The 27,519-nt window shown below is 42.0% G+C and overlaps 1 protein-coding gene across 5 annotated transcripts in view; it reads right to left on the bottom strand.

The window, feature by feature from the left end:
* Nucleotides 1-27,519, bottom strand: part of plrdgb (PITP-less RdgB-like protein) — a 95,926-nt gene that overhangs the window by 49,928 nt on the left and 18,479 nt on the right. For all 5 annotated transcript variants that reach the window (XR_014625187.1, XR_014625188.1, XM_084387481.1 and 2 more), the window contains exons 2-3: nt 15,019-15,114; nt 1,228-1,332 (exon numbers count right to left, since the gene is read on the bottom strand). Coding sequence is in view for 3 of the 5 variants with exons in the window: in XM_084387481.1 (XP_084243607.1) it covers nt 1,228-1,332; nt 15,019-15,114 (201 nt within the window). In the remaining 2 variants the exon portion in view is untranslated. The remainder of the gene's footprint in view (nt 1-1,227; nt 1,333-15,018; nt 15,115-27,519) is intronic.

Raw genomic sequence — 27,519 nt, 5'->3', positions numbered from 1 at the left:
CTGTGCTCAGGTGTGTTTTTATTCACAGTATAATTGGACGAAAATGTGGGTTCTCATGCCAGAAGACTCAAGTTTTGTTTGTTGGGCTCTAAATAAGGTAATTCAGCATGTATCCTATCTATTTACATTTTTTTTAAATTGGAAATTCATAAATTGGGTCATGCTTAAATCCTCTGGTGTGGAAATAAATGAATAAACGAATAAATAAAAGGTTTAGTTAAGTGGCAGGATGCATCCCTACTCTCTTTAAATCTAAAATATGTTCCAGATTTCTTAACTGTGAAATGAAAACGGATAATTGTTAGCAGTAATCCTCTCTCGCTCTGTCTGTCTCAATCCTATTTCTTTCTCTGTCTCTTTATAATCTGTGACCTTACCTTCAATGAAAACCAAAATAACCAAATCCACATAATATTAAGTTTCTGCACTTCTCTAAGCCATCCATAAATCCTTTCACAAATAATAGATCTGTTGGGCTGTATGGATGGAGACCTTTTTCCACAAGTGAGAATAAAAATGAATCTCTCAAGACCCTGTTTTCTCACATCTCAACACTGCTAAAACCAAACACTGCTGCTGAACTCATCGTTTGTGGCTGACAAACTCTGATCAGTCGCTCGATCATGCAGCACCATTTATGAGGTCTTATTGGTCTTGGTAGGACTGTTTCGCAGTCTGATGAAACACATTTTTCTAAAATGAGTGTCAAAAAGTGAGCTGCCTATTTCTCCTCATTTAAAAGTAGCTGTCGTGTGGCATTACAGAAACTCTAATTCTCCCATGCAGCATTAGGGTGCCTCTCTAAAGGGAGTTAAATTTGCACAAGAGTTATATAGTGCTGTAGAGTCACTGCATGTCCTGGGTATTAATACGGCTTAGAGAAGCAAAACAGTGATTACGCTGCATCTGTAGCATTAGTCACTGTTGATTCTCCCTTCACTGAAATTCCCCACTTTAAGTTAGACACTAAACAAGCTGTTTGCAATGTAAACTGCCGTTTAGGGTAAAGTAAACTAATTAGGGAGGAGCAGCATTTAGATTATCCACGGTTTTCACAGCAATTTTACTTGTCAGTTGAAATGTATTCAAATGAATGAGCCGTAAAATCACATCATCAAGCAACTCCTGGTAAATTCAGCCTTAAAGAACCTTAAAGGATGAATACAATGTGTTCATGATACAAAAACATGTAGGAGAGATGTCTTCAGGAGACCCTGGTGGTTTTACCTCTGGAGTGCTCCAAGTGTCCCAGTGTTTCAATCTGCTCCACCAGGTCATTGGAGTTCCACTGGCTCATTTCCAGGAGTAAGGCCGTCTTCCCCTCCATAACATCTGCGGATCAGCAGGACGTGAAAAGCCATTCAATACAATGAAGAAAATTAGAGTCTATAATATAATATAATATAATATCCCGAGGTGAGTGGCATCTTAGTTTAGCCTAAACAAGGGTCACACCTTTAGCCTCATTTACATTTACATGTAGGAGGGGGGCGTTCTCGCGACCTAGCGCAACATTCCCTAAAAGTTCTCTAAAGGTGATGTAAATCCTGAACCTTTACAGAACATTAGGGACATTCCTAAAGCATCCTCTTTTGGTTATGGAAGTGCTGCAGGTTCAAGGTACCTTATATGACTTTAGGGGGATGTTCCATTTTGGTTATTTTATGGTCACATAAGAATGTTACAATTTAGGACATTTGGGACGTTAACAGAATGTTCCCACATGGTTGGTCATATAATAAAGTTCCCGATATGACTTTAGGGGCCATTCCATGTTGGTTATTCTATGGTCACACAGCATCGTTACAAAGAGGACATTTGGGATGTTAACAGGACTTTTCATTAGGGACTGCGCTGCAACATATCTTCCTCCTAACTCATTTGGAAACATCGGTTCAGAAACACCCATTTCACCTACAGGTCAAATGCAAAGTTCTCATAAAAAACAACATATGTATTACAAAGACATTTAGGCCTACTTTTATTTATTTTTAAAACAACACTTTGTCTTATTTTTATTTACACATTTTAAAATTCATATGTACGATATCTTAACTTTATTTCTTGTAGGTATTTATAATAATTTATAAAAACAATGTTATTATTAGGGATGTCACAATATCAAAATTCCAGTAGTCTGTACCAATACCATTACAATTTTACAGTATGTATATGTATATAATGTATAATAACATTCTTATGAAAATACACGAAATGGCTCGAAAAACACACATAAACCATACATTGTCACATTTGTGTGTTTATTTCATGTCTCATCATTCAAAATGTCTTTTATCTGCTTTATATTCAGCTACAGTGATAGCTGGATGCCTTTGTCCATATAAGGGAATTCTTGTAACCTCATAAAATGAACCTACCAGCATGAATGAAGCACACATTACATCAGAGTTTTTAACGCTCCATAATCCTTACATCACCCTGTTTATATATATAAATATACACATGTGTAAGTTACAGGCCCTATTTTAAAGTGCTTTAAGCTTCACATTTGACAATAGCCATTCACTCACATAGACTTTAGGATTTTGCTTTCTGTAGCCATTTTTAGAAGTGTATAGGTCTGTGTATAAGACCACAATTTTGTTTCAAATCATCCGTTGTACTAAAATATGGGCTTCTTTTATTAAATAATGACTATAGGCCATGTCTTTATGAAGTCCCTAACACAGAGGTAAGAGAAAAAATGCTCTTGGGGAATCATTTAAAAGAGGTTTGGTACAACACACAGTGACAAAATGGCACAAAAAAAAAAAATTATAATAATTCATGGAGCCAAAAATAGACCACTGAGATAGCAGGGAGCAGGCAGGGAAGAAGAAGAGGCTGTGGAATACGTTGATAAGAAACTAATGAAGATGGATCACACTCTCTGTGTTTTCCTCCGGTTGTAAATTAGCCAGTTTTTAAGGATGAACTCCGTCTATAAAGTCTATAAACTTTATTTTGCTCATATCAGTCAGTCATTAGTATGCAGGCCATGGGGTCGTTCTCTTGCCATCTGCAACTACAGCATTAGCCAGTTTCATTACTGCCAATTATTCATGTTTGAATGAATATAAGATGTGTCACGGTTCATAAATCCATTGTCTTCTTCTTGTCTCGTGTTCTGTTGTCATGTGTGTGTTGTGCATTGATTGTGTGGGCGGGTCGTCTGATCAGCGATCATCAACAATTAAGCTCATCACTCCCGTCACCAGCTGCAGCTCATCTCATCACCCCATAAATACTCACCACTTTCTCATTTCCCCTGTCAGATCGTTGTATGTGGTTTCCCGGTTGTGTTCCCAGTCTTCGTGTCGAGTTTGTGCCTGCCCTGTTCCTGTTCCTGTTCGTGTTCCCTTGGATTTGAATTACTCGTCACCTGGGATTCTCACCGCACCACTTCACCGTCTGCACTGGAACATCTGACCATCGGGGTCCCTGCGTTACCATCCTGTGTCTCAGCTGTTATTTGTTCCTTGTTCTGTCACTTCAATAAATGAGTATACTTGCAATTGCTTCCTCATCTTTTACCGTTACAGAACGATCTGACCAAAAGCATGGAAGCAGCGAGTGGTTCCTCCAGTCCTATGGAGGATTTTCTGAATCAATGCATGAAGAGAATGGATACGCAGGAGAAGAATCTCCATGAGACAGCTCGCGCTGTTCAGGCTCTGGTAACGCAGGTGTCCGGGCTCACCCAGCAGCTACAACAACCACAGGTTCCCACTGCGCCACCCGCACCGCCGATTCCCCCACCACCATCAGCGGACCCATCCCAGTCAGAGCCCCGCCTGCCGATTCCGGAGGCTTACGCAGGTGAACCCAATTACTGCCGGTCTTTTCTGACCAGATGCTCTATGCATTTTTCTCTGCAGCCCCGTACTTTCCACGACGAGCGAACCAAGGTCGCGTTTGTTCTGGCGCTTCTGACTGGGAAAGCGGCGCTTTGGGGAACGGCGGTGTGGGAGAATCAGGAAGAATGCTGCTCCTCGTTCCAGAGGCTCTCCGAAGAAATGAAACAGGTGTTCGACCGTTCCGTGTCCGGACGTGAGGCTGCCAGAGTATTAGCCGACCTTCAACAAGGAGAAAGATCCGTATCTGACTTTTCGATCGAGTTTCGCACTCTGGCAGCCGAGAGCCAATGGAACGAGGAGGCGCAGTGGGACATGTTCCTGCATGGGCTGGCTGACCGCGTCCAACGAGAAATCTACGCCATGGACCTTCCAGCCAGATTGAGTGATCTCATTGCCCTGGCGATAAGAGTGGATGGTCGTCTTTCTCGAGCTGATCGACGTCTGCAGTCCCAGCGGGTCCCGGGTGGGATCGAGGGACAACGATCCAGAGAGAGGGACGCGGTCAGCCCCGTCGAAGATCACGAGCCCATGCAGGTGGGTCGAGCCCGGCTTTCCCGGGAGGAGAAGGAAAGGCGGAGATCCCTGGGCCTTTGCATGTACTGTGGAAGAGCGGGACACTTTGCTTACAGCTGTCCGTTAAAAGGCCCAGCCCGGCAGTAAATATGAGGCTACTGTCGGGTGGGATCTCTGCCGAGAAGACCTCATCCACATCTACTCTCCTTCCGGTAAGGCTCCGATGGTCCTCTCACCTTCACGACTGTCGAGCACTTCTGGACTCTGGGGCTGAAGGTAATTTCATGGACTACACTTTTGCACTCAAGTTTCAAGTTCCCCTCAGATCCCTCACACATCAGATTGCAGTACACGCACTCAACGGTCAAGAACTCCCCACCATTTCACTTGCCACCGAAGACATCACCCTCATCACATCAGGCAACCACACCGAAACCATCTCGTTCTACATCATGGACACTCCTCTTGCACCCATCGTCCTTGGTCATCCCTGGCTCACCCGTCATAACCCCAGAGTGGACTGGTCATCACAATCTGTGTCTTCGTGGAGTAGCTTTTGTCATAAGTCTTGTCTAGTGTCTGCCTGTCCGTCTGTTTCTGTCCCTGTGTTTCAGGAGGAGACAGTGGAGTTATCTAACGTGCCCGCGGAGTACCTGGACCTGAAGGAGGTGTTCAGTAAGTCTCGGGCTGCTTCTCTTCCTCCGCATCGTCCCTATGACTGTGCTATAGAGTTATTACCAGGTACGTCTCCGCCTAAGGGCAAGTTATATTCACTCTCTGTTCCGGAGAGAGAGGCCATGGAGAAATACATTTCTGATTCTCTAGCAACGGGGTTCATCCGTCCTTCCTCTTCTCCAGCGGGGGCGAGATTCTTTTTTGTGGGGAAGAAGGATGGGTCGCTGCGACCTTGTATTGACTACCGGGGGTTGAACAACATCACGGTAAAGAATACTTATCCTTTACCGTTGATGTCTTCAGCTTTCGAGAGGTTGCAGGGAGCATCTATCTTTACGAAATTGGATTTACGAAACGCTTATCATTTGGTCCGCATCAGGGAGGGGGATGAGTGGAAGACCGCTTTTAACACCCCCAGGGGGCACTTTGAATACTTGGTTATGCCTTTCGGCCTTTCCAACTCCCCAGCGGTCTTCCAGGCACTTGTCAATGACGTGTTACGAGACATGGTCGATCAGTTCATTTATGTCTACCTGGATGACATATTGATTTTTTCTTCGTCTCTCCAGGAACATGTGCAACACGTCCGACAAGTGCTTCAGAGGTTGCTAGAGAATGGGCTTTTTGTCAAGGCGGAGAAATGCGTTTTTCATGCACAGTCTGTTCCTTTCTTAGGTTACATCATCTCGGTTGAGGGAATGCGCATGGATCCTGAGAAGGTTAAGGCTGTGGTGGATTGGCCAAACCCAGATTCCCGTAAGGCCCTACTGAGGTTTCTGGGGTTCGCCAATTTTTACCGGCGTTTCATTCGCAACTTCAGCCAACTAGCCGCACCTCTGACCGCCTTGACCTCCCCCAGTACTACGTTCAGGTGGTCAGACGCAGCGTTTGCCAAACTGAAGGGTTGCTTTGTTTCAGCCCCTATTCTGATAACCCCTGATCCATCACGTCAGTTCGTGGTGGAGGTCGATGCGTCAGAGGTGGGGGTAGGTGCAGTGTTATCCCAGCGTTCTCCTTCAGACGACAAGATGCATCCTTGCGCGTTTTTGTCACATCGTTTATCCCCTGCCGAACGTAATTATGACATTGGCAACAGGGAGTTGTTGGCAGTCAAGTTAGCATTGGAGGAGTGGCGCCACTGGTTAGAAGGGTCGGGGGTACCTTTTATCGTCTGGACCGATCACAAGAATTTGGAATACATTCGGACTGCTAAAAGATTGAACTCCAGGCAGGCTCGGTGGGCTCTTTTTTTCGGTCGTTTTGACTTTACTCTCTCGTACCGCCCGGGTTCTAAGAACATCAAACCCGATTCTTTATCGCGCATTTTTGACCGTTCCGAACGCCCGTCTACTCCCGAGTGCATTTTACCAGAGAATCTATTCATCTCTTCACTCACATGGGAGGTCGAATCGAAGGTCAAGAGGGCCTTAGAAGGGGTAACGCCTCCGACTCGTTGTCCACCGAACCGTTTATTTGTGCCTGAGGGTCTACGGTCCAGCGTTATTCAGTGGGGTCATTGCTCCAATGTGGCTTGCCATCCAGGAGTTAATCGTACTCAATTTTTAGTCAAGCAACGATTCTGGTGGCCTGGTATGGCTCGTGACGTTCACAGTTTTGTTTTGGCTTGTTCAGTCTGCGCCATGGGTAAGACTTCCAATCGGCCCCCGGATGGGTTACTTCAACCGCTGCCGGTGCCTTCGAGACCCTGGTCCCATATCGCTCTAGATTTTATCTCCGCCCTCCCACCCTCCCAGGGTCACACGGTAGTTTTAACCGTGGTGGACCGGTTCTCGAAGGCGGCCCATTTCATTCCCTTGCCCAAATTACCCTCAGCCAAGGAGACAGCGTTGATTGTCGTTAACCACGTCTTTCGGCTTCATGGCCTGCCGACAGACGTGGTTTCTGACAGAGGACCCCAATTTGTGTCCAAATTTTGGAGAGAGTTTTGTAGACTTCTGGGGGCGACTGTCAGCCTGTCCTCCGGGTTCCATCCCCAGAGCAATGGTCAGACCGAACGAGCCAACCAAGATTTGGAAAGAACGTTGCGATGTTTAGTGTCCAAGAATCCTTCCTCTTGGAGTCAGCAACTGTCTATGGTGGAGTACGCCCACAACACGTTGCCAGTGTCATCCACGGGCCTATCACCGTTTGAGTGTAGTGTAGGGTACCAGCCACCTATTTTTCCTAGTCTGGAATCCGAAGTCGCGGTCCCCTCCGCCCACGCCTTTGTCCAGAGGTGTCACCACACTTGGACTAGAGCCCGTGAGACTCTACTCCAAGTGGGGGCACGCACCAAGGCCAAAGCCGATCGCCACCGGCGTAGGCCTCCCGTATATGTCGTCGGTTCCAAAGTGTGGCTTTCTACTAAGGACATTCCGCTCCGCTCCGTTTCCAATAAACTTGCACCCAAATTCATTGGCCCGTTCTCTGTCACTAAGATCATTAGTCCGGTGACAGTCCGCCTCAATCTTCCTCCAGTGTACAGGAGGATTCATCCCGTCTTTCATGTGTCTAAAATTAAGCCCGTTTTTTTTGCACGCATTAATCCGCCAGCCCCGGTTCCCCCCCCGCCGCGACTCGTAGATGGGGAAACTACTTATTCGGTTAATCGTGTTCTGGACTCGAGGCGAAGGGGACGCGGATTTCAGTACTTGGTGGACTGGGAAGGTTACGGTCCGGAGGAGAGAAGTTGGGTACCTGCTAGAGCAGGGGTGGGCAACTTCGGTCCTGGAGGGCCACTGTCCTACAGAGTTTAGCTTCAACCCTAATCAAACACACCTGAACAAGCTAATCAAGGTCCTCAGGATTACTAGAAAATTACAGGCAGGTGATTTTTTCAGGGTTGGAGCTAAACTCTGTAGGACAGTGGCCCTCCAGGACCGAAGTTGCCCACCCCTGTGCTAGAGACATTCTGGATCACTCCCTTATCGATGATTACAATCGACAGGTAAGGGAGCCTGGGAACGCCAGGAGGCGTTCCTAGGGAGGGGGGTACTGTCACGGTTCATAAATCCATTGTCTTCTTCTTGTCTCGTGTTCTGTTGTCATGTGTGTGTTGTGCATTGATTGTGTGGGCGGGTCGTCTGATCAGCGATCATCAACAATTAAGCTCATCACTCCCGTCACCAGCTGCAGCTCATCTCATCACCCCATAAATACTCACCACTTTCTCATTTCCCCTGTCAGATCGTTGTATGTGGTTTCCCGGTTGTGTTCCCAGTCTTCGTGTCGAGTTTGTGCCTGCCCTGTTCCTGTTCCTGTTCGTGTTCCCTTGGATTTGGATTACTCGTCACCTGGGATTCTCACCGCACCACTTCACCGTCTGCACTGGAACATCTGACCATCGGGGTCCCTGCGTTACCATCCTGTGTCTCAGCTGTTATTTGTTCCTTGTTCTGTCACTTCAATAAATGAGTATACTTGCAATTGCTTCCTCATCTTTTACCGTTACAAGATGTTGCTCCCAAGGCACCAAAATGTGCTAAAAAAGGGGAAATATGTAGAGTATATGTAATAGAATGCCACCAGTAACTGCAATATGGCCATGCTAATATTCAAATAATGATTATTTGAATGATTATTTTGATAATTAATTAATTCGTGAAAAAATACAAAACTCAATACTTTTAATCCAATATAAATAAATAAAAATCCACATTCTGCCCAATGTTCACTGGGCCTGCGCTCGTTCACTGAAGTCTGTGAAGTTTAGCGGAGAATTGCTTAATGTCTGGACAAGGCTTGTATGCAAAATGGAATAATTGCATGACTTTCTAACATTTACAGGAATACAACCATAAAATGGGAGTTATGTGCTGGGAAAATAATTCTCAAATGCATTTAAAGCACATGTATCCACCTGACAAGGCCAGCCGCGTTAAAATAAGTGCTTTTGTTTGAAGCGCTTAATGTTTGTTTGAAGCATTCCTTATGTTTAGGATAACTTCCCACTGCAGCACATTATGTGTTATCTGCTATTTTCCAGAAGCGTTTTATCCCCAGAAATGCTACACACTACTGTAAAGGTATGTAATTGGGTAATGTTTTCAACGTGATGATGTAATACGAGGCGTGTCGCAGACCAGCACAAGATGAACAAATGTGGTTAAAAAGTATATACATTTTTTGGGGGGGGGGGGGATGACCGATCATTTCGCTAGATAAGACCCTTATTTCTCGAATGTGATCGTGCAGAGCCCTTTGAAGCACTTCTAAGCCCTTTGAAACGGCATTGATTTGAACTTCAACATTCTGGTTGCCATTGAAGTCCATTGTGTGTGGAAAAATCCTCATGTGTGTAGAAAATGTTTTCCTCAAAATACTTAATTTATTTTCCACTGAAGAAAAAAAGACATGAACATCTTGGATGGCACTGGGGTGAGTAAATTATCAGGAAATTTTCATTTTGAGGTGAACTAATCCTTTAAATGTATTGTTTCAGTGTTTGATGTACAAGTAATTAAGAAAGACTGAGCTGTGATGCACCGAGGCTCTGGGAAGAAGCATGGCTGTTTAATCAGAAAAGCATCAGTAGGAATGCTCTTCCCTCCAGAAGCGACTAACTTACTGTTTGGAGATGGTGAGTGATTGTGTCCATGGGGCAGATTGTGTGTTTGAGTTTGTGGAAAAGGCCATTTCGAAGAAGGCTAGCCTACTTTAGTCAGATGCAATGATCATATGGCTGTGTGTGTAAAGTCTGTGTTTAAAGTAACACTATGTAACTTTTCAACCTTCATAATATATTTCCAAAACGCTTGTGATGGTACATCGACTTAAAATAGGTTGAATGACGCGTCTGCCATAGCCTGATGGGGTTTGTATAGTTTTTTATCGTATTTTTAAACTTCGGGGTTCGGGTAGTAACACCCGCGCACAAAAAGAACTACAAAATTCGACTGCTTTACGGCATAGGCTACCTCACTTCCCCCAACACGTCCTCGCATGCTGTTGGACTTGTAAGTATATTGCTTATACTGTATATCACTCGGACAAGCTTTTTACTCGTTGGTGTGAGCTAAATAGCACCTGGCGTTCTTGTTGATGGATTAGTAGACATCTTCGGAGGCTAGCTGTGCTTGTTCGATGTCCGACGATTTGTAACGCGTTGTGTTTATTCCCCAATCGAACTCGTGTAACTGTCTGTCACACGTTTTACCGTCCACAGCATTACTTGATAGACAAAAATAGGACAAGAATGAGCATCAAACAGAAACAATCCGCTTACGGTGTGTTCGAGGCGCACATACAATACAGACTGTGCCGAGTCAGTTAAACAGGGCGCGCGCAGCTCTTAAAGGGGACACACCTTATTGCCACTCGTTACAGCTTCTATCCGACTGAACAGGGACCGGTATACAGGGGCATCAGGCTCAGGATCAGTGAGTGAAGAGACTGCTGCGTGAGTGGTATTTACGACAGTAACGTTAAATACAAGTAGTCCACAGCGACTCTAGGGGTCGTTGTTTGACCAAAACGGAAATCCTACATAATGGGGCTTTAAATGCAACAAATAATTGTGCCTACATCATGCATTGTGCCATTAGTTCCATTCAAAACCATGCAACTATGGACAACATACAGTCACCCATAAATTTAGACAAACATTGCCATTTCTACGAAATAAGGCTTTTTACGTTGCTACCATTTTCATATTGAACAATACTGCTGATTTGTTAAGGGTTTGTGAGTTCCCCACATGAATAAATTATATGGTTACTGTTAAAGGATAATTGTTTTCCCCTTTTTGATTTTATCTTAATTTTGTGTACTTGAAAAAGAAAAAAAAGAGCTTTAATATTTTGTTACAATGAAATATTTTTAATGTTGCAATATCTTAGACAAATATATATATTTTTAAAAAGGTAATTTAAACAAGTTAAAGAAAAGAGCAAATGAAAGATTGCTCAGTTGCTAATTGAAAATCTGTAGTTGCTATGGCAAGATTTTTTTTAACATTTAGTGCACAAACAAATCCAATTTGGCAACAGTTGTTAAATTTAAACTCAAAGATAATTGTGTTGCCTTCAATCTAATGCAAAGCTAAACATTGCATTACATTTTTACAGTGCATGTGTTTGCATCTTAATCAAGGGCAAGGTGTGGAAAGATAGATACAGAGAGATACAGATGGAAAGATAAAAAATGGAGTGATGACATGTACAAGAAGAAAATTAATGCAGAAAGGCCACATGAATATTTGCAAGAGCATCACAGGACTGCAGCATCCAATGGAGAAGCTCTGTTATCATGTAAATTCTCTCATACAGATTTAGTCTTGACAACTTGATGGGTAGCTTAAGAACATTTTGCCAACAACTTGTTCAGAGAATCAATATTTTGAGAAAAATGACAGGCAAAATGACAGGCAAGAATGGCAAATGAAGGGCCAGGACAGAGAAAAACAAAACAAGAAAAGGAAATGAGACAAGCTCCGGCAAGAAACTGAGAAAGCAAAACAAAACAAACCTCTGGGCAGACACACTGAATCAGCATACAAATGTGAAAATGTAATGATATCAAGTTGGCATGTTTTTGTCATTCACTGAGCGCCAAACCATTAATTATGTATTTGACAAGTACAAACTGAATAATGGGATGTAACAGATGATTTTTCTTAAAGGAACAGTTCACCTAAATAATCTGTCATTATTTACCTGTCATGTAAAACAAGTGTGGGTATTGGGACAGCCCCATTTTGTTCAAACCATAGACAGTAAAAGAAATAGACACAGCGACCCCATAGACTTCAACAGAGAAAAGTGAAGCAAATTAGAAGCATTCACTTCCTGATGGCTGAGCGGACTGCGCAGACTCAAACTGAGCTTGATGACGTAGATGTGACATGAGCAACCTGTCTGTCTTCTAGAAGCTGTGCCAAGAGAAATCTGAATCATTCCCTTTCGAATCTTGCAGAGACGGAGAGCTGTCCATGAGCTAGGACCAGGAGCAACTTTATGACTCTCTATGGGCTTCTCCCTTGACTTTATCGGACTTATGCCTCCACGTCCCCCCGATTGACTGCAAGCTTCTCCTCCTGTGTATACGGTAATTTCCAGAGAGTCGCGTGGTTATGTTGCAATCGTTAGCCTATTTTTACAAAAACTGCTTCTACGGGGCCATAACGTAAGATACAAGGTAATGGAGCCTTTTATACATTGTCGTGTTTCTTTAGAAATGAACAATGGACAAATAGAGTCTTTAAACGCCTCAGATGTAAAGTTATTCGCTGTCAAAGTGACGCCAAAATGAATGGGAGTCAATGGAATGCTAACAGCAGGTGATGGCTTGTTAGCCAATGGCGGCCCCCGGGGATGGTACGCTTTCCGGGTGCTGGATTACCCCCCTGGTTCAAACTGGTTTTGTAAAGTGGATCGACCAATTCATTGTAAAAAAATTTTTTTAAATAATTAAATAATAATAATAATTCCTGATTCTGATTTGTAACCCACTGCAACGGAATAATTTAGTTAGTGAGTTTGAACCAGCTCATTGAAACAAATCACTGGTTTTATGAAGCATATCAACTGTTTCATTGTAAATATCTGACTCAAAATAATAATTTGGTTACGAATCAGTTTTTCCATTAATAACAAATTACATTTTGTTCTGTTTCTCACACAAAGCTATCATCGTCAGAAGACTTTTTAAAGTAGTGTACAAATCATGTGGACCACTTTTAGTCATGGAGGCTTGGAATGACATGATGGTGAGTAAAAATATTCCTTTGTGGGTGATCCAATCCTTTAACGTTCCTATCAAACAGTATCAAGCACCAAATCATGATCATACAGAGATGCAACTTGACTATTGACCAGAGAGAGGAGGCTAATTGGCATTCAAGCATCATCCTTATTTAACTTAATACCTGCTGGCAGCATACAGCACAGTCTGACAAGTGTTGCAGTAATAAATGGGTACAGTTTCAATGGCTGTGTGCCCATAGCATCCTATCTAGATAACAGTATGATGCAGACAAATGGGTGGCCCTGCTTTTCAGCCCTTTACGGATGAGTTCCTTAAATATTTAGGCCAACTTCCACATTACTGTAGCACCGGAATGCTGTAGGTGTGGGATGTGAAATCAAAAGCAGAATAAAATACATGTATAACCTTCTACTCTAGATGTAAAAAATGTAATGTATTGCATTCTGCATTCTTACTGTGCGCAAGAAATATTAAAACTGCTACCCTGTTCGTGACCTTGTCATGTATTATTTCCATTCACAACTTTCAAATAAACGAAATAAATGAGGAACGTGGAAAGTTATGCATGGCTCCAAATGCTTCATTTCCACAAACCTTTTACATATGCTACGATTCTGAACTCCCCAAATGATTCTGTAGAGATTACAGCCATAATCACTCACAGGTACTTCACATTCGATAGCAATCTAGCCTAATACCTGTAAGATAAGACAGGGAAGCGAACGAAATACGCAGTGCCTTTAGGGCCTTTATTACTACTGGGATTAACAAGAGGACCATTTGCCCATAAAAAAATTCACACAAACGCTACTTGAGAGTGCTCGATGCTTGAAAAATACCAGTGGGCAATTTGCACCTCATGAATAACTGAATTGCACCAATTATAATCCTGCTGGTTGCTACCCAACAGACACAACAAATGACATCAACATATGCAAGGGAGTCATCATTAAGTTGTCCGGCATTACTTCAGAATTTCATTGCGAAATGGTTTTAAAGAACCTGAGGGAATAACTCTAATTTTTACAAATGGAAATCTGAGCCTGAATACCATGCTCATATTTTTGCATAAGTACAATTGATTTAAATGTGTTTCACATTTGTATGTCCTTGTGGGACCGTAACACCAGTCTGCGTGTGTGTTGTTTGTGATGTATTACTTTAGCCTTTTCTTTAACCTGTGTTGTGACTGGCTGTCAAGTCAAAGAAAGATCGCAATGGATCAGCCGCCATTAATTTCTTTGCAAATGAAATGCAGTTTCTACAAGCTCAGGTACATCTGTGGTGATGTAAAATCCATCTTATAAAAAAGGACATGGAATTTGATTCATTAAAAATGGTATTTGAGAGGCTCTTGCTCCATTTAGGTTTGACTTGTGGTGTGTTTTCATTTGAAGTCTGCAGATAAGTAGCTCCTCCAGAATATCCCTTCTGTTCAATGTTTGTTAGCCACATAGAAATAGCTCGATAGTCTCTTCAGTCTTGTTCTGTTTGAGCTGTGTGCTGTCTTAATTCCATAAGGGATTTCAGCCATTTTTAGGGGTATTTTGTGTACATCGCACACTTCAAACAAACCCTGCTGAATGCTCCAAATGCTATTTGCACTTCACACACAATTTATGATTTGCAGACATATAATTATTATACACCAAAAGCTTTGAGTACCAATGAAAATCCCTGTAATTCAACTGACTGACAGTTGTTTTGAGTCTTTTCTTCTCCAGCAACTTAAAGTCCCCCTGCAGTCAACCATTTTTGATAATCAAAATGACATATTTAAACGTTTTAAACGGACTAGGTCTATACGTGACAACGTTGGACACATAACGGAAATTAATATGCTTAGCCTTTTGCTTGACTACTCTATCAAACAGCTAATAATGTGTTACTAACGTTACACATGTTCGCATTCGCTGCATTTTCCTGTCTATTCCTAAAGGTGTTCTTGTGCTCATCATATTAAAATGCCCACTGAGCAAAACAACATTTGCTGCAGGCAAAAGCCCCGCACGTTTGACGGGATTGGTTACTTGTTTGTGACAGTAGGAAACAGGGGAAGGTTCAAGCCACCAGACTGTCTTTGGTTCACTGCAGTTGTAATGAGAAAATACTCAGCAACTGTGTTCACCTATGAATTTGCACATGGTTTGTCTTAAAGCATAATAAAAACCCCACATAGACATATAAACAACATTAAAAACTTGATTTTCCTAGAAGGACCAGCACTTTCCCCTAATAAATATTAATCAGGAACAAGATCAACTCTTACCCCGGGCGTCAAAAAACTCCTCGTCAGAGCTTTCAACGGATTCCTGGGCAATGTTCTGGAGTCTCCAGTGGGAGGCGCTATGTTTTCGAGAGGGCACTAGAAAACAAAAGAGAGCAACATTTACCACAAATCACATAAAATGACAAACAATAGAATAAAAGATACAGTACAATACATGTACCTCTGAGGTACAGAAACATCAAACAAAAAAACATTGAGGTACAAGACTGTTTAGTTTAGTTAAGCATTAACTGTGGTACCTCCATCTGTTATCTACCTCTGGGTATCTTAATATATTTATTATTTTATATATTTAGATATTATTAATATATTTGGACGTCCCAGTGGTTGATTATTATTATTACAGCTTAACTATCTTCTCTTGTGTTTTATGAAGGTCACATTAAAACTCTCTTGGAAACTTTTCACCAAACCTTCATCATTACTCATTTCTTATAAATTTCCTTTCATGAATGGATTTTATTGTTTTATCTTTTTCCCAGTCCCAGACTTTAAATTCTATATGAAAATATGAATTTTACACTATTACACTTAAAACAACATGCCTAAAACTATGAAAATCTAAACAAATACTGAAATGAACATAAACCATTTCCATATTTATTGTGTGAAAATGATTTCTATCAATGTTTAAAAAAAATGTATAGCTATACCACAGTTGGGGCATTTTTCCAAGCCACATAAACACTTTTGCTTCTAATAAAGTTAGTGCAATAGGTTACCAAGGAGACCACAGAGCCCCTGAAGCACATTGAGATACATGTGATGTGTGTGTCATGTTGTGTGGCTCGAAGTCTTTATTTTAATATTAATCTTCACAGGGAAACATACAGGAGAAAATAATAACTTGACCTCATAATACTAAGATGATACCAGACATAGAACTGAACAAAACACAGGGCTTAAATACGAGAGTGGAACAGGTGTGGAAACTCATTAACAATCAGGGAAACTAACTAGAGAAACAGGAACAGAACACATGTGAAAACGAAATCAAAACAGACTACACAGTACAGTGTCTTCACAGTACAGTATATCTTCAAATATAAATTTGTGCAATGAGTACTTAATTTCCGATCAAGCTATCATTTTGTTTAATTGTGTGTTTAGGATACATAAAATGCTATCTATGAAATCATGCTTAGCAAGACAAAGGGGTCGGCCATTTTATCCAAAAGTGTTCACAGAATTCTTCTGTGCATGTGTGTCCACTGGTGGACACTGTTAGTGGAAAAATGTAATAAATTAGTTTGAAAAGTGTGTTTTAAGAGTTTATTTTAAGGCCAATAGTCCCACTAGTTAAAAGGAACATCCATTTATATCAGTATATTATTATTACATACTGTATATTATATAATATAGGCCTACTGTTATTAAAGATTAAAGATATTTACTCAAACACTTTATATATAATGCATAAAAAGTGTTTTAATGCATTAATTATGCATTGTAATGCACCTTATAATGAATTTTATGATCTCATGAATAATTATAACCACATCTCTTCGTTGCACTTTTAGAAAGAATAATGCATTAAAACACATGACAAACAACTAGTTGCAGATGTAGCAAGAAATCTGCAAATACTACAATGCAGTTCAATTTTGTTTACAATTATTTATGAAAAGATATAATGCATTACAACATACATTATGAATACCATTATATTGCATTATAAAGGCTTCAAGCTAAGTGTTATTTCTTATTATTACACGGCTCTGTGGAATACTTAATTCTGATTGGTCAATCGCACCATCCAGCAGTAAGTTATTCCCAGATAACAATCTCTCAAAGCAGATAACACAGGCTCTTTGTTCAAATTATTAAAAACTCAGTCGAATCAATATTTTGTGTGCAGTTATTTAATTATGCCATCCAGTAACGTGGTTTCAGTAACGTGGATTCGTGACTATTGTTTTGTACACTGTTGGATTATAAGATACAAACAGGTACGATTTAAAAAAAAATCTTATCTCCATAATTATTTATGTGGTGAAATGCTGTGTAATAAGTGGTATGACTGTATACCGTATACTGTATAGGTCCTCATAACCCTGTCAGGGGTTATTTTGAGAGAACAACCAGCTGGATGTACATTATCCCTTACTTAACCCACTGATGCAGCCGCACTGCTGCTAAAACTTTGTACAACGGCAAAAATTTGTCATTTAATTGTGTCTCCTGTCAATTAAAAGGAGCTATACAGACCTCAGAAAACATTGGTGCATAGCCTGAAAAATAATATTCCCTCTGCTAAAGTTTCCCTTCATATAGCAGATACAGTTACACAAAACCTCTCCCTCAGGGAGCATCACTTTAATGCCAAGTGTGACTAATTAAAAAGGAATAGCACGCCTACGCTGCTAGTTGCAAATAGTCAAGTCAAGTCAAGTCAAGTATATTTGTATAGCGCTTTTCACAATACAGATTGTATCAAAGCAGCTTCACAGTATTAAATTAAAATAATACAACAAGGTTTGTTTCTAGTGGAATTTATTGATAAAATCAAATTAGATATCCAGAATATCCCCAACTGAGCAAGCCAAAGGCAACAGTGGCAAGGAACCGAAAAACTCCATCAAGTGACCTAATAGTGTCCTAAAACTCCATCAGGTGACCCAATGGAGAAAAAAAAAACCTTGGGAGAACCCAGGCTCAGTCGGGGGCCAGTTCTCCTCTGGCGTTTATTAACTAGAGGCCGGATTGTAATTTGGACTGTAAGATTAAAAATATTATATGAATGCCTGGCTGAAGAGATGCGACTTTAATCTAGTTTTAAACTGGGAGAGCGAGTCTGAGCAACGAACAGTATCAGGAAGGCTATTCCAGAGTTTTGGAGCTAAATGTGAAAATGCTCTCCCTCCTTTGGTGGTTCTGGATATCCTAGGTATGACCAAAAGCCTTGAATTTAGTGATCTTAAAGAGCGCGATGGATTATAGGGCGATAGAAGATCCGTTAAATAGACTGGAGCTAAGCCGTTTAGGGCTTTATAAGTCAGTAGCAATACCTTGTAATTAATACGGAACTTTATAGGTAACCAATGCAGTGATGATAAAATCGGTGTTATATGATCATATTTTCTTGATCTAGTAAGAACTCTAGCGGCGGCATTTTGGACTAACTGTAGCTTGTTAATTGAGGATGCAGGACAACCGGCTAATAAAGCATTACAGTAATCTAGTCTCGAGGTCATGAATGCATGAACTAACTTTTCTGCATCAGAAACTGATAGCATATTACGTAGCTTAGCAATGTTTCTAAGGTGGAAAAAGGCGGTTTTTGTAACATATGAAATATGATTTTTGAAAGACAGGTTGCAATCGAGTATAACACCCAGGTCTTTTACTGTAGAGGATAAAGTAACAGGACATCCTACTATATTAAAGTTGTATTGCGAGAGGTTTTGTGGGCGGTTTTTTGAACCGATAAGTAGTACCTCTGTTTTGTCTGGATTTAATAAAAGAAAATTACGCGTCATCCAATCTTTTATATCTTTAACACACTCTGTCAATTTGGATAATTTATCGTTTTCATCTGGCCGTGATGAAATATATATTTGAGTGTCATCAGCATAACAATGGAAACTAATTCCATGTTTCCTTATAATATTTCCAAGTGGCATCATATATACTGAGAATAATAGAGGGCCTAACACAGATCCCTGCGGCACTCCATAGTTTACTGGAGTTATGATCGATTTTTCTCCATTTAAATAGACAAAATGGTAGCGGTCAGATAAGTATGATCTAAACCAGCTTAATGCTTGTCCTTGAACACCAGTATAATTTTGTAGTCGATCTAAGAGTATTGTGTGATCTATAGTATCGAACGCAGCACTAAGATCAAGTAAAACTAGTATTGAGATACAGCCTTGGTCAGAAGCTAAAAGTAAATCATTTGTGATTTTAACGAGCGCAGTTTCAGTGCTATGGTGCGGCCTGAAACCAGACTGAAACTTCTCATAGATATCATTTTCTTGCAAGAAAGAACACAATTGAGCGGACACCACTTTTTCTAATATTTTAGACATAAATGGAAGATTTGAAATGGGTCTATAATTTGCTAGGTTATTATGATCTAATTGTGGTTTCTTAATGAGAGGTTTTATAACTGCCAGTTTAAATGTTCTTGGAACATGACCTAAAGATAAAGACGAGTTAATAATATTAAGGAGAGGCTCTTCCACTACAGGTAACACTTCTTTCAGTAGTTTAGTTGGTATCGGATCTAATAAACATGTTGTTGTTTTAGAGGAAGTGATAAGTTTATTTAACTCTATTTGTTCTATAGTTGTAAAGCACTGTAATTGTTCTTGCGGGGTGATAATTAAGGCTGAATTATAAGGCGCAACTGAAGATTGAACGTTTACAATTGTGGTTCTGATGTTTTCTATTTTCTCAGTGAAGAACTTCATAAAATCATTACTACTAAACTGTAATGGGATATTTTGTTCGGGTGATGTCTGTTTATTTGTTAGTCTAGCCACGGTGTTAAATAAAAACCTTGGATTATTTTGGTTATTTTCTATTAGTTTGCGGAGGTGCTCAGCCCTGGCTGCTTTTAGGGCCTTTTTATAACGTGACATACTGTCTTTCCACGCGATTCTAAAGACCTCTAAATTAGTTTGTTTCCATTTACGCTCTAAAATACGGGTTTCTCTCTTTAGAACATGCGTGGTATTGTTGTACCACGGTGCTTTAATTTTCTCTCTGACCTTTTTTAATCTAATAGGTGCAACAACATCCAATGTTCTAGAGAGAATAGTGCTCATAGTGCTAGTTAGTTCTTCTAGTTCATCTGTTTGTTTGGGTTCAGGCAGCAGCTGAGACAGATCGGATAAGCAATTTGAGAAATTATCTATGGTGGATGGAAGGATTGTTCTGCCTGGTTGATAACGCGGCGCTGCATGACATATTACAGCAGTACGTAATATGCAAGTTACCATGTAATGGTCAGTGACTTCATCACTTTGCGGTATAATATCTATATCGGTTGGATCGGTTCCATGTGATATAATTAAATCGAGTGTATGATTAAGACGATGAGTTGGTCCGGTGACGTTTTGCTTGACCCCAAATGAATTTAATAAATCTGTAAACGCAGCCCCTAACGCATCATTTGGATTATCTACGTGTATGTTAAAATCTCCAACAATTAATGCTTTATCGACATTGACTAATAGGTCTGAGAGAAAATCTGCAAACTCTTTTAGGAAATCAGCGTAAGGCCCAGGCGGTCTATATACGGTAGCCAAGGCTAGAGATAATAGGGATGTTTTTCTAACATCTAAGAGCGTAACATTTAGTACAAGTACTTCAAACGAAATAAACTTATAACCCGCTTTCTGAGTAACATTGAGAATATCTCTATAAATTGTCGCAACACCACCGCCACGACCAATTAGACGGGGCTCATGCTTATAGGAGTATCCAGGAGGAGCAGACTCATTTAGACCGAAATAATCATTTGGTTTAAGCCAGGTTTCAGTTAGGCAAAGTACATCGAAGCTATTATCTGTGACTATTTCATTTACAATAACTGCCTTAGGTGTGAGTGATCTAATGTTTAGAAGACCTAGCTTTAGAAATTGTTTTTGTTTACTAATAGCAACATTTTCTGTTTTAATAACAATTAGATTTTTCCTAGATCCTGCAGTAGATATATTATTTGATCTCACTAAACGAGGAATAGACACGGTTTCTATGCAATATTCTACACTAGTATTTATATCAGTTAAATTGGTGCAGCAGAGACTATGATTTGGACTTTTGGTTACTAGTCAAAAGGTATTTAACATTTTGGAGATGTTATCCGACAGAAGATCTGCTCCGAATCTGCTTGGGTGTAAGCCATCGGCACGGAAAAGCCTAGGACGCTCCCAAAACAGATTCCAATTATTTACAAAGAGCAGTTTCTGCTCATTGCACCATGACATTAACCATTCATTTAGCGCAAATAATCTGCTAAACTTTTCATGTCCTAGTCGGTACGTGGGAAGCGGTCCTGACACTATGATCGTTGTTTCAGGCGATGTGCTGCGTACCGTATCGATCAGATTCCTGAAGTCTTTCTTCAGAATCTCTGTCTGGCGCATCCTGATGTCGTTCACTCCCGCGTGGAGGACAACAGTTCCGACGCGCTCGTCACCGTTCAGAATCTCGGGAACGTGAGTAGCGATTTCAGAAACACGAGCACCAGGAAAGCAGTGACTGTGCACCTTACTTTTACCTAACGTTGCGCGTACGTGCCGAATGATGGAATCGCCGATGATCACAGCATCGCGTTCTGTTTCGCGAAGAGGGGAGAAGCGGTTTTGTGTGGATAACTCGAAAACCGGGAGGGTCGGAGAGAGTCTTGGTCTAGACCTGACTCGCGTCTTCCGCTGCGGAACCACCCAGGCTTCGTGGTGGCGTGTTGGAGCCGGAGTGAACGAGACCATGGCTGATCGCGACCTCGGCGCTCGGGACCTATGTTGAGAAACGCACGGAGTAGACGAAGTCGGAGTCAGCGGGTTAGTAACGTTAATCTCTGATTTGTGTGCATCGGCGCGTGATGTTTCAAGAGCTAACCGCCGGTCTATCAGCTCGGCTTGTCTCAATAAAAGGTCGTGGATCTGTTTCTCAACAGCTTCCAGCTCAGACTGCAGTGCGTGCAGCTCAAATGTGTCCTCACCTGCACCAAAAGGTAGACTACTTTCATCTGATATATTCGCCATTTTAACAGATGGACAGTAAGTTAGCAACGAAGCTACCAGTGATGCTATCAATATTAATACTAATTTATGACTGAAGTTTTAGATATAATCCGTCTTTTTAGTGGTACGGGTGTAGAGTAGACGCACGATAGGCGAAAAATGTTTGTAAGTGAGTGTTGAGAAGACGCGTTCAGCCGTGATCCACGGGAGTAACCTATAGGAGTATCCAGCGTTGGATCACTAATAGGCTTGAGACGCGTCTGCTCAACAGTCCGCGTTGTAACTATGAGGGTTGAGCAGTAGTGCTTCTCAGTGAGGTAAAGTAGAAAATGTTTGTTGTAAGTTTAAAGAATAAAATCAAGATTTATAAATCAAATCGATGGAGCTCCAAAGACAACAACGCGTTCAGACGCGACGCACCTAGGTGAGAGAGGGCTGGATTTTGCTGAGCTCTGATTAGACTGCAAAGAACTTGCAAGAACTTGCATTGTTCCTGACTTCTTTGTAGATTCTGCACATTTTCGCTTTTTACAACTCAATCTGGTTGTCTCTGTTTGAGACATTAGCAGTGCTGTGAGATGACAGGAGACTCTGTCTTGCACTCTCTCTTCAACAAATCACTTAAAGAATGTAAATGTGAGGCATATACAGGGTGCTTTTAGACAAGTGAATAATCCAGTCCTTAAACGTCGAAATAAAAATGCATCCGGTCATATTTTAATAGACAGAGACCTGGCATACAAAACCAGTTAATGTGCAATCCAGTTATGATTCAGGACTTCTATTTTGAGTTCTATAAAGTGCTGAGCAAAGAAATCTTAACTTCCCTTTCAAGGGAACTTGAGTCACACACTCAAGACACACACACACACACACACACACATACAACATATATATATATTTAAACTATATAATGATGAGCGAACAGCATTATAGGAAGTGTGTTTATCCCTGCACTCGATATATCACGGGTGGGAACACACACCAAATATGTGTTGTTTGTTTCGGAGTGCAGCATGCCCAGTCAGCTCTCGAGGGGGCTGATTGTAAGCATTGTGAGCGTTTACCATTAAGAACGCTGCGCTCCCACCGATCGCTCTTCGAGGAGGGCTCAGGTCCTGCTTCTGCCGAGGCAGTACGGCGACTTCAGACGTGGGGTTCGCAAATGGATCTGACAGCGGGGTTTGAGATCTCAGCCTTCACCTGTCAGATCCAGTGCCTCACTTCAGGGTTTGGAAGCACGCTCTGCGGTTTCTTCCACCCAGGCTAAGGTCCCGGTACTGCAACTGTCCAGTTCTGAGGAACTGGATGTTGTTAGTATTGGTACAGGAGATACTGAAGACTCGTCACTTCAGTCTCCTGCATGTGAGGAGCTAGTGAAGGTGCAACGAATTCTGTTGACCTGTTTCCTGCTCGTATTGCTTCGATTCTCTCAGTCATGAAACAAGTGAAGCTAGTCCAGTCGCTCACTGTAAAGCAGTTTCAGAGACTGTTAGGTCTGATGGCAGCAGCGTCCAACATCATACCTTGCGGCTTGTTGTACATGAGACCGTAGCAGTGGTGGCTCAGGACCAAGGGGTTCTCCCCAAGGGGAAACCCGGTCCACACGATCAAGGTCACGCGGCGCTGCCTACGTGCCTTAGTCATGTGGAAAGAACCTTGGTTCCTGTACCAAGGGCCCGTGCTGGGAGCTCCCTGTCATCGCGTCGCGTCACGTTAACGACGGATGCTTCCCTCACGGGTTTGGGGGCGATCATGAGTGGTCCAAGGGTGGGCAGGACCATATGTGGCAGGACCATAATCTCTCTTGGCATATAAATTGTCTAGAAATGTTGGCGGTGTTCCAGGCCCTGAAACACTTCCTCCCAGACCTCAGGGGCCATCATGTGCTTGTTCGGTCAGACAACACATCGGTGGTCTCTTACATAAACAATCTGGGGGGTCTGCGATCACGCCCCTTATACAAGCTGGCTCACCAGATCCTCCTGTGGGCCCAGGGGAAGCTTCTTTAATTGAGGGCGATTTATATCCCAGGGTATCTAAATCAGGGGGCAGACATCCCGTCGAGGAAAGGGGCAGAGGCCCGAGGAATGGAGACTCCACCCCGAGGTGGTGGAGCTCCTGTGGAAGAGTTTCGGTCGTGCCGAGGTAGACCTGATTGCTTCCAAGGAGACATCACAATGTCCACTGTCGTTCTCTCTCAGCCATCCAGCCCCTTTGGGGTTGGACGCTATGGTGCAGGCGTGGCCGAGGTCATGTCTGTACGCATTTCCCCCGATTGCTCTGCTGCCAGAAGTTCTGGAAAGGGCTCGCCTTGGGTGCAGTGCTGGAATTCCTGCAGGAGCACTTCTCTGCAGGGTTATCCCCCTCCACACTGAAGGTGTACGTGGCAGCACTAGCTGCTTACCACGTCCCTTTGAGTGGAATTTCTCTGGGGAGAAACCCATTAATAAAACGTTTCCTTTGTGGCAATTTGAGGCTGAGGCCAGCAGACCGCACAAGGGTGGGATTTGGCTGTTGTATTAGAAGGCCTCTCCCTAGCTCCTTTCAAGCCCATTGAAGAAGTTTCTGAGAAATACATTACTCTAAAAACTATATTTCTTCTTGCTATTTCGTCTCTCACTCTCGGTTTCTCTCTCGTGCCTGGAATTTTCGTCTGGCATGGTTAAGGCCTTTCTTCATCCTAGGCCAGGCTATGTTCCTAAGGTCCCTACTAATATTGTTAGACCAATAGTACTGCAGGCTTTCTGTCCTCCTCCTTTTTTGACGTCAGACCAAGAGAAACTAAATCTGCTCTGCCCGGTTAGGGCCCTAGAAGCTTATGTCCACAGAGCTGCCCTGTGCCCATTTGTGAGGTTCTACGATCTTGACTTCAGCTCCACTCCAGGGGCGCTCCCGCAGCTTTTCGACGCAGCTTGAGTACCTGCCATACTCCCGGCATGCCCATGATCGACTTGCTTCAGCCTATCAGAAGCTAGCGCTGTTGTGATTCAGGGGTGCTTTATAGTTTCCTGATCGATGACGTCACCCGCCTATGACGTTCCGTCTCGCCATTGGACTGATTCCATACGTGCTTCATGCCACAATCACACAAGGGCGTTTCGACATAGCGTCTCGTTCCCTCTTCAGGGAACTAGGATTACATACGTAACCGAGACGTTTTCTCTAAACTATACTCTTACTTTCTCTTCTTTCTTACTTTTTCAAATGCAGCAAGTGCAAGAAAATGAACAAAAAAGTGGGTCATGCTCACTCATAAAGGGATAGTTCACCCAAAAATGACAAATCTGTCATCATTTCTCAACTGAGAAGATGACACAGATGGGTCTTGATGTAGTGTTTAAAATGGTTCTAAAGTCTGCATTTCCTGGATGTCCGAATCGTGAGAAACCAACGAGAAAACGTAAAAGTGCCTTACCAATGCCGCAAAATTAATGGCTTACCTTTCACACTTTCCCATCAAATGATTGTGAGCGTAATCTTCTCAGTTCTCGCGCATGTGGCGTGGCGCTCTCATGAACTCACGTCAGAGGCCCACACAGAAGAACATGAATAGTTGAATAAAGTTGTTATTTTATGTGTGTTTTTGCGCACAAAATGTATTCTCATCGCTTGATAAACTTAAGGTTGAGCCACTGTAGTCACTTGGACTATTTTAACGATGTCTTTACTAACTTTTCTGGGCTGGCAGATGAAATTACCTTGCAGCCTATAAAGGAGTGAGCCAGCTCTCAGATTTCATCAAAAATATCTTAATTTGTGTTCCGAAGATGAACGAAAGTACGGGGTTGGAACAACATGAGGGTGAGTAATTACTGACAGAATTTTCATTTTTGGGTGAACTAACCCTTTAAAAAAATTTTTTTTAAAGTTCACAAATCATATTGTTTAAATTGTCTCTGCCTTAATTATTATAATTATTAATTATTATATTCCCTTTATTATTTTGGAATAAATGTAAAAATGCGTAAAAATACTAACTTGATTCAATTTATACTTGCTTTTAATAAATAGAATATTACATAGGTAGAGTAAAAATACAAAATAGAATTGTATTTGGTCTCTCTTTTTTGTTTATGTTTATTTAACCAGGAAACTTAAGTGTAACAGAGACAGAACAAATGTGAGGACTTTTCCCCCTCATTTTAAAACACCACTGATTCAGGTGTATCTTTTGAACAGCATTTTAAATTTGCAGTTTATTGACCTCGCTCACACTAGGCCAGACAGTGGAAATGCGACTAATAATTTCTGACTGGCATAACTGAACAAATCAAACAAACGTAAACTGGTAAAAGCGGGGCCCCCTATTGGCCGGGGCCCATGGGCTGAAGCCCATCAAGTCTAATGGTAAGTCCGGCCATGTCTATATGTGACGTGTTGGGAGAGAGAACGTGTTGAATTAGCCCCAGTATGGACAAACCCATTTAGAGCCCTAGGGGCTAATTCAGATAGGGCAGACCCACTCTTTTGTTTCACAGAAAATATAATGGGCCCTAATTTAACGATCTGAAACGCAAGTATCAAGCGCGAAAGGCAAGTAACTTTGTGGGCGGGTCTTGGGCGCTGTTGCTATTATACCGGCGGGATAAATGACTCTTGCGCCCGACTCAAATCTAAAATGGGTTGGTCTGAAGTAGCTTCATTATTCATAGGTGTGGTTTGGGCATAACGTGAAATAAACCAATCGAAACGACATCTCACATTCCCTTTAAGAGCAGGCGCGCTTGTTCCATGGCAGATTGCTATTATAACGGTGGATTTGCCAGGCGCACGCCAGGAGCGGTTCACAGCCGAGGAGACCGACGTTCTCATCAGGGCCGTAAAACACAGAGAAGTGACATTGTATGGGGATGGGAGAAACCCACCCAAATTAGCTTCGGTTAAACAGGCGTATAAAAATTTGGGTAAATGTGTAAGCCTATTTATGCCTATTTTTTCACATCTTTATGGACACAACAATGATTTCCCTCGTGTGTTAATATTTATCCTTCTAATAATGTATGGTTTTCTAAAAATGAGAACTGCTGCGTCTGTGTGTAGATGAGATAAGCAAAGTGCATGCGTGTTGTACACACGCTACATTGATTATGGCCAAGCATGCGCCCTTAAAATAGCATATGAATAACATGCCACTGACTTTAGACTAGGTTTTTCCTGGTCAGTGGTGGAATTGTTTTCTAAACCTGCAAAATAGCACCAGGGAACGTTTGCGCCAGAACACGCCTCCTCTTTGCGCTGAACCGCCCCGGGAGCGCAAGTTAATTTCCTAATTTACCGACGTGCATCTGTGGAGGGAAAAGTCAGCTGTGCGCGGGTGCAAAATAGGAATGATACAATCACGTCAGTGTACAAAGTCAATTGCGCTGGGTGCAAGATAGGGCCCAATGTCATACAGGTTTGGAGTGACATTAGACTGAGTAAATGGTCTCACTTTCCTCCATCCAGTCTTTCTATCTCTTCAAATATTGACCAGTCCACTCAGAATTCCACCCTCTCATCAGCACTTGATGTGGACCTCTGCCCTGTAGTCTCAAAGCCATCCTGTCACATTTTTTCCAGCCTCTGGCTTTCTGACATCCTCTATTGTGACAGAACAAAACTACATGGGTGAAAAAAACTATTCGCCTAAAGTGCTACATCCTGTGCTGTGATTTTTTTTCCCTGACAACTGAAGACATCGGGCTCCCATTACACATTCAACATCTTCAATCTGTGCAAACTGTTTTATGCCTTTTCATTCCATCTCTGTTCTTCTCCACCATCTACACTTACCACTGAGTAT

The sequence above is a fragment of the Rutilus rutilus genome, assembly GCF_951802725.1.
Source record: "Rutilus rutilus genome assembly, chromosome: 18".
NCBI classification, from domain to species: Eukaryota; Metazoa; Chordata; class Actinopteri; order Cypriniformes; family Leuciscidae; genus Rutilus; species Rutilus rutilus.
This window is presented reverse-complemented; position numbering and strand designations above follow the sequence as displayed.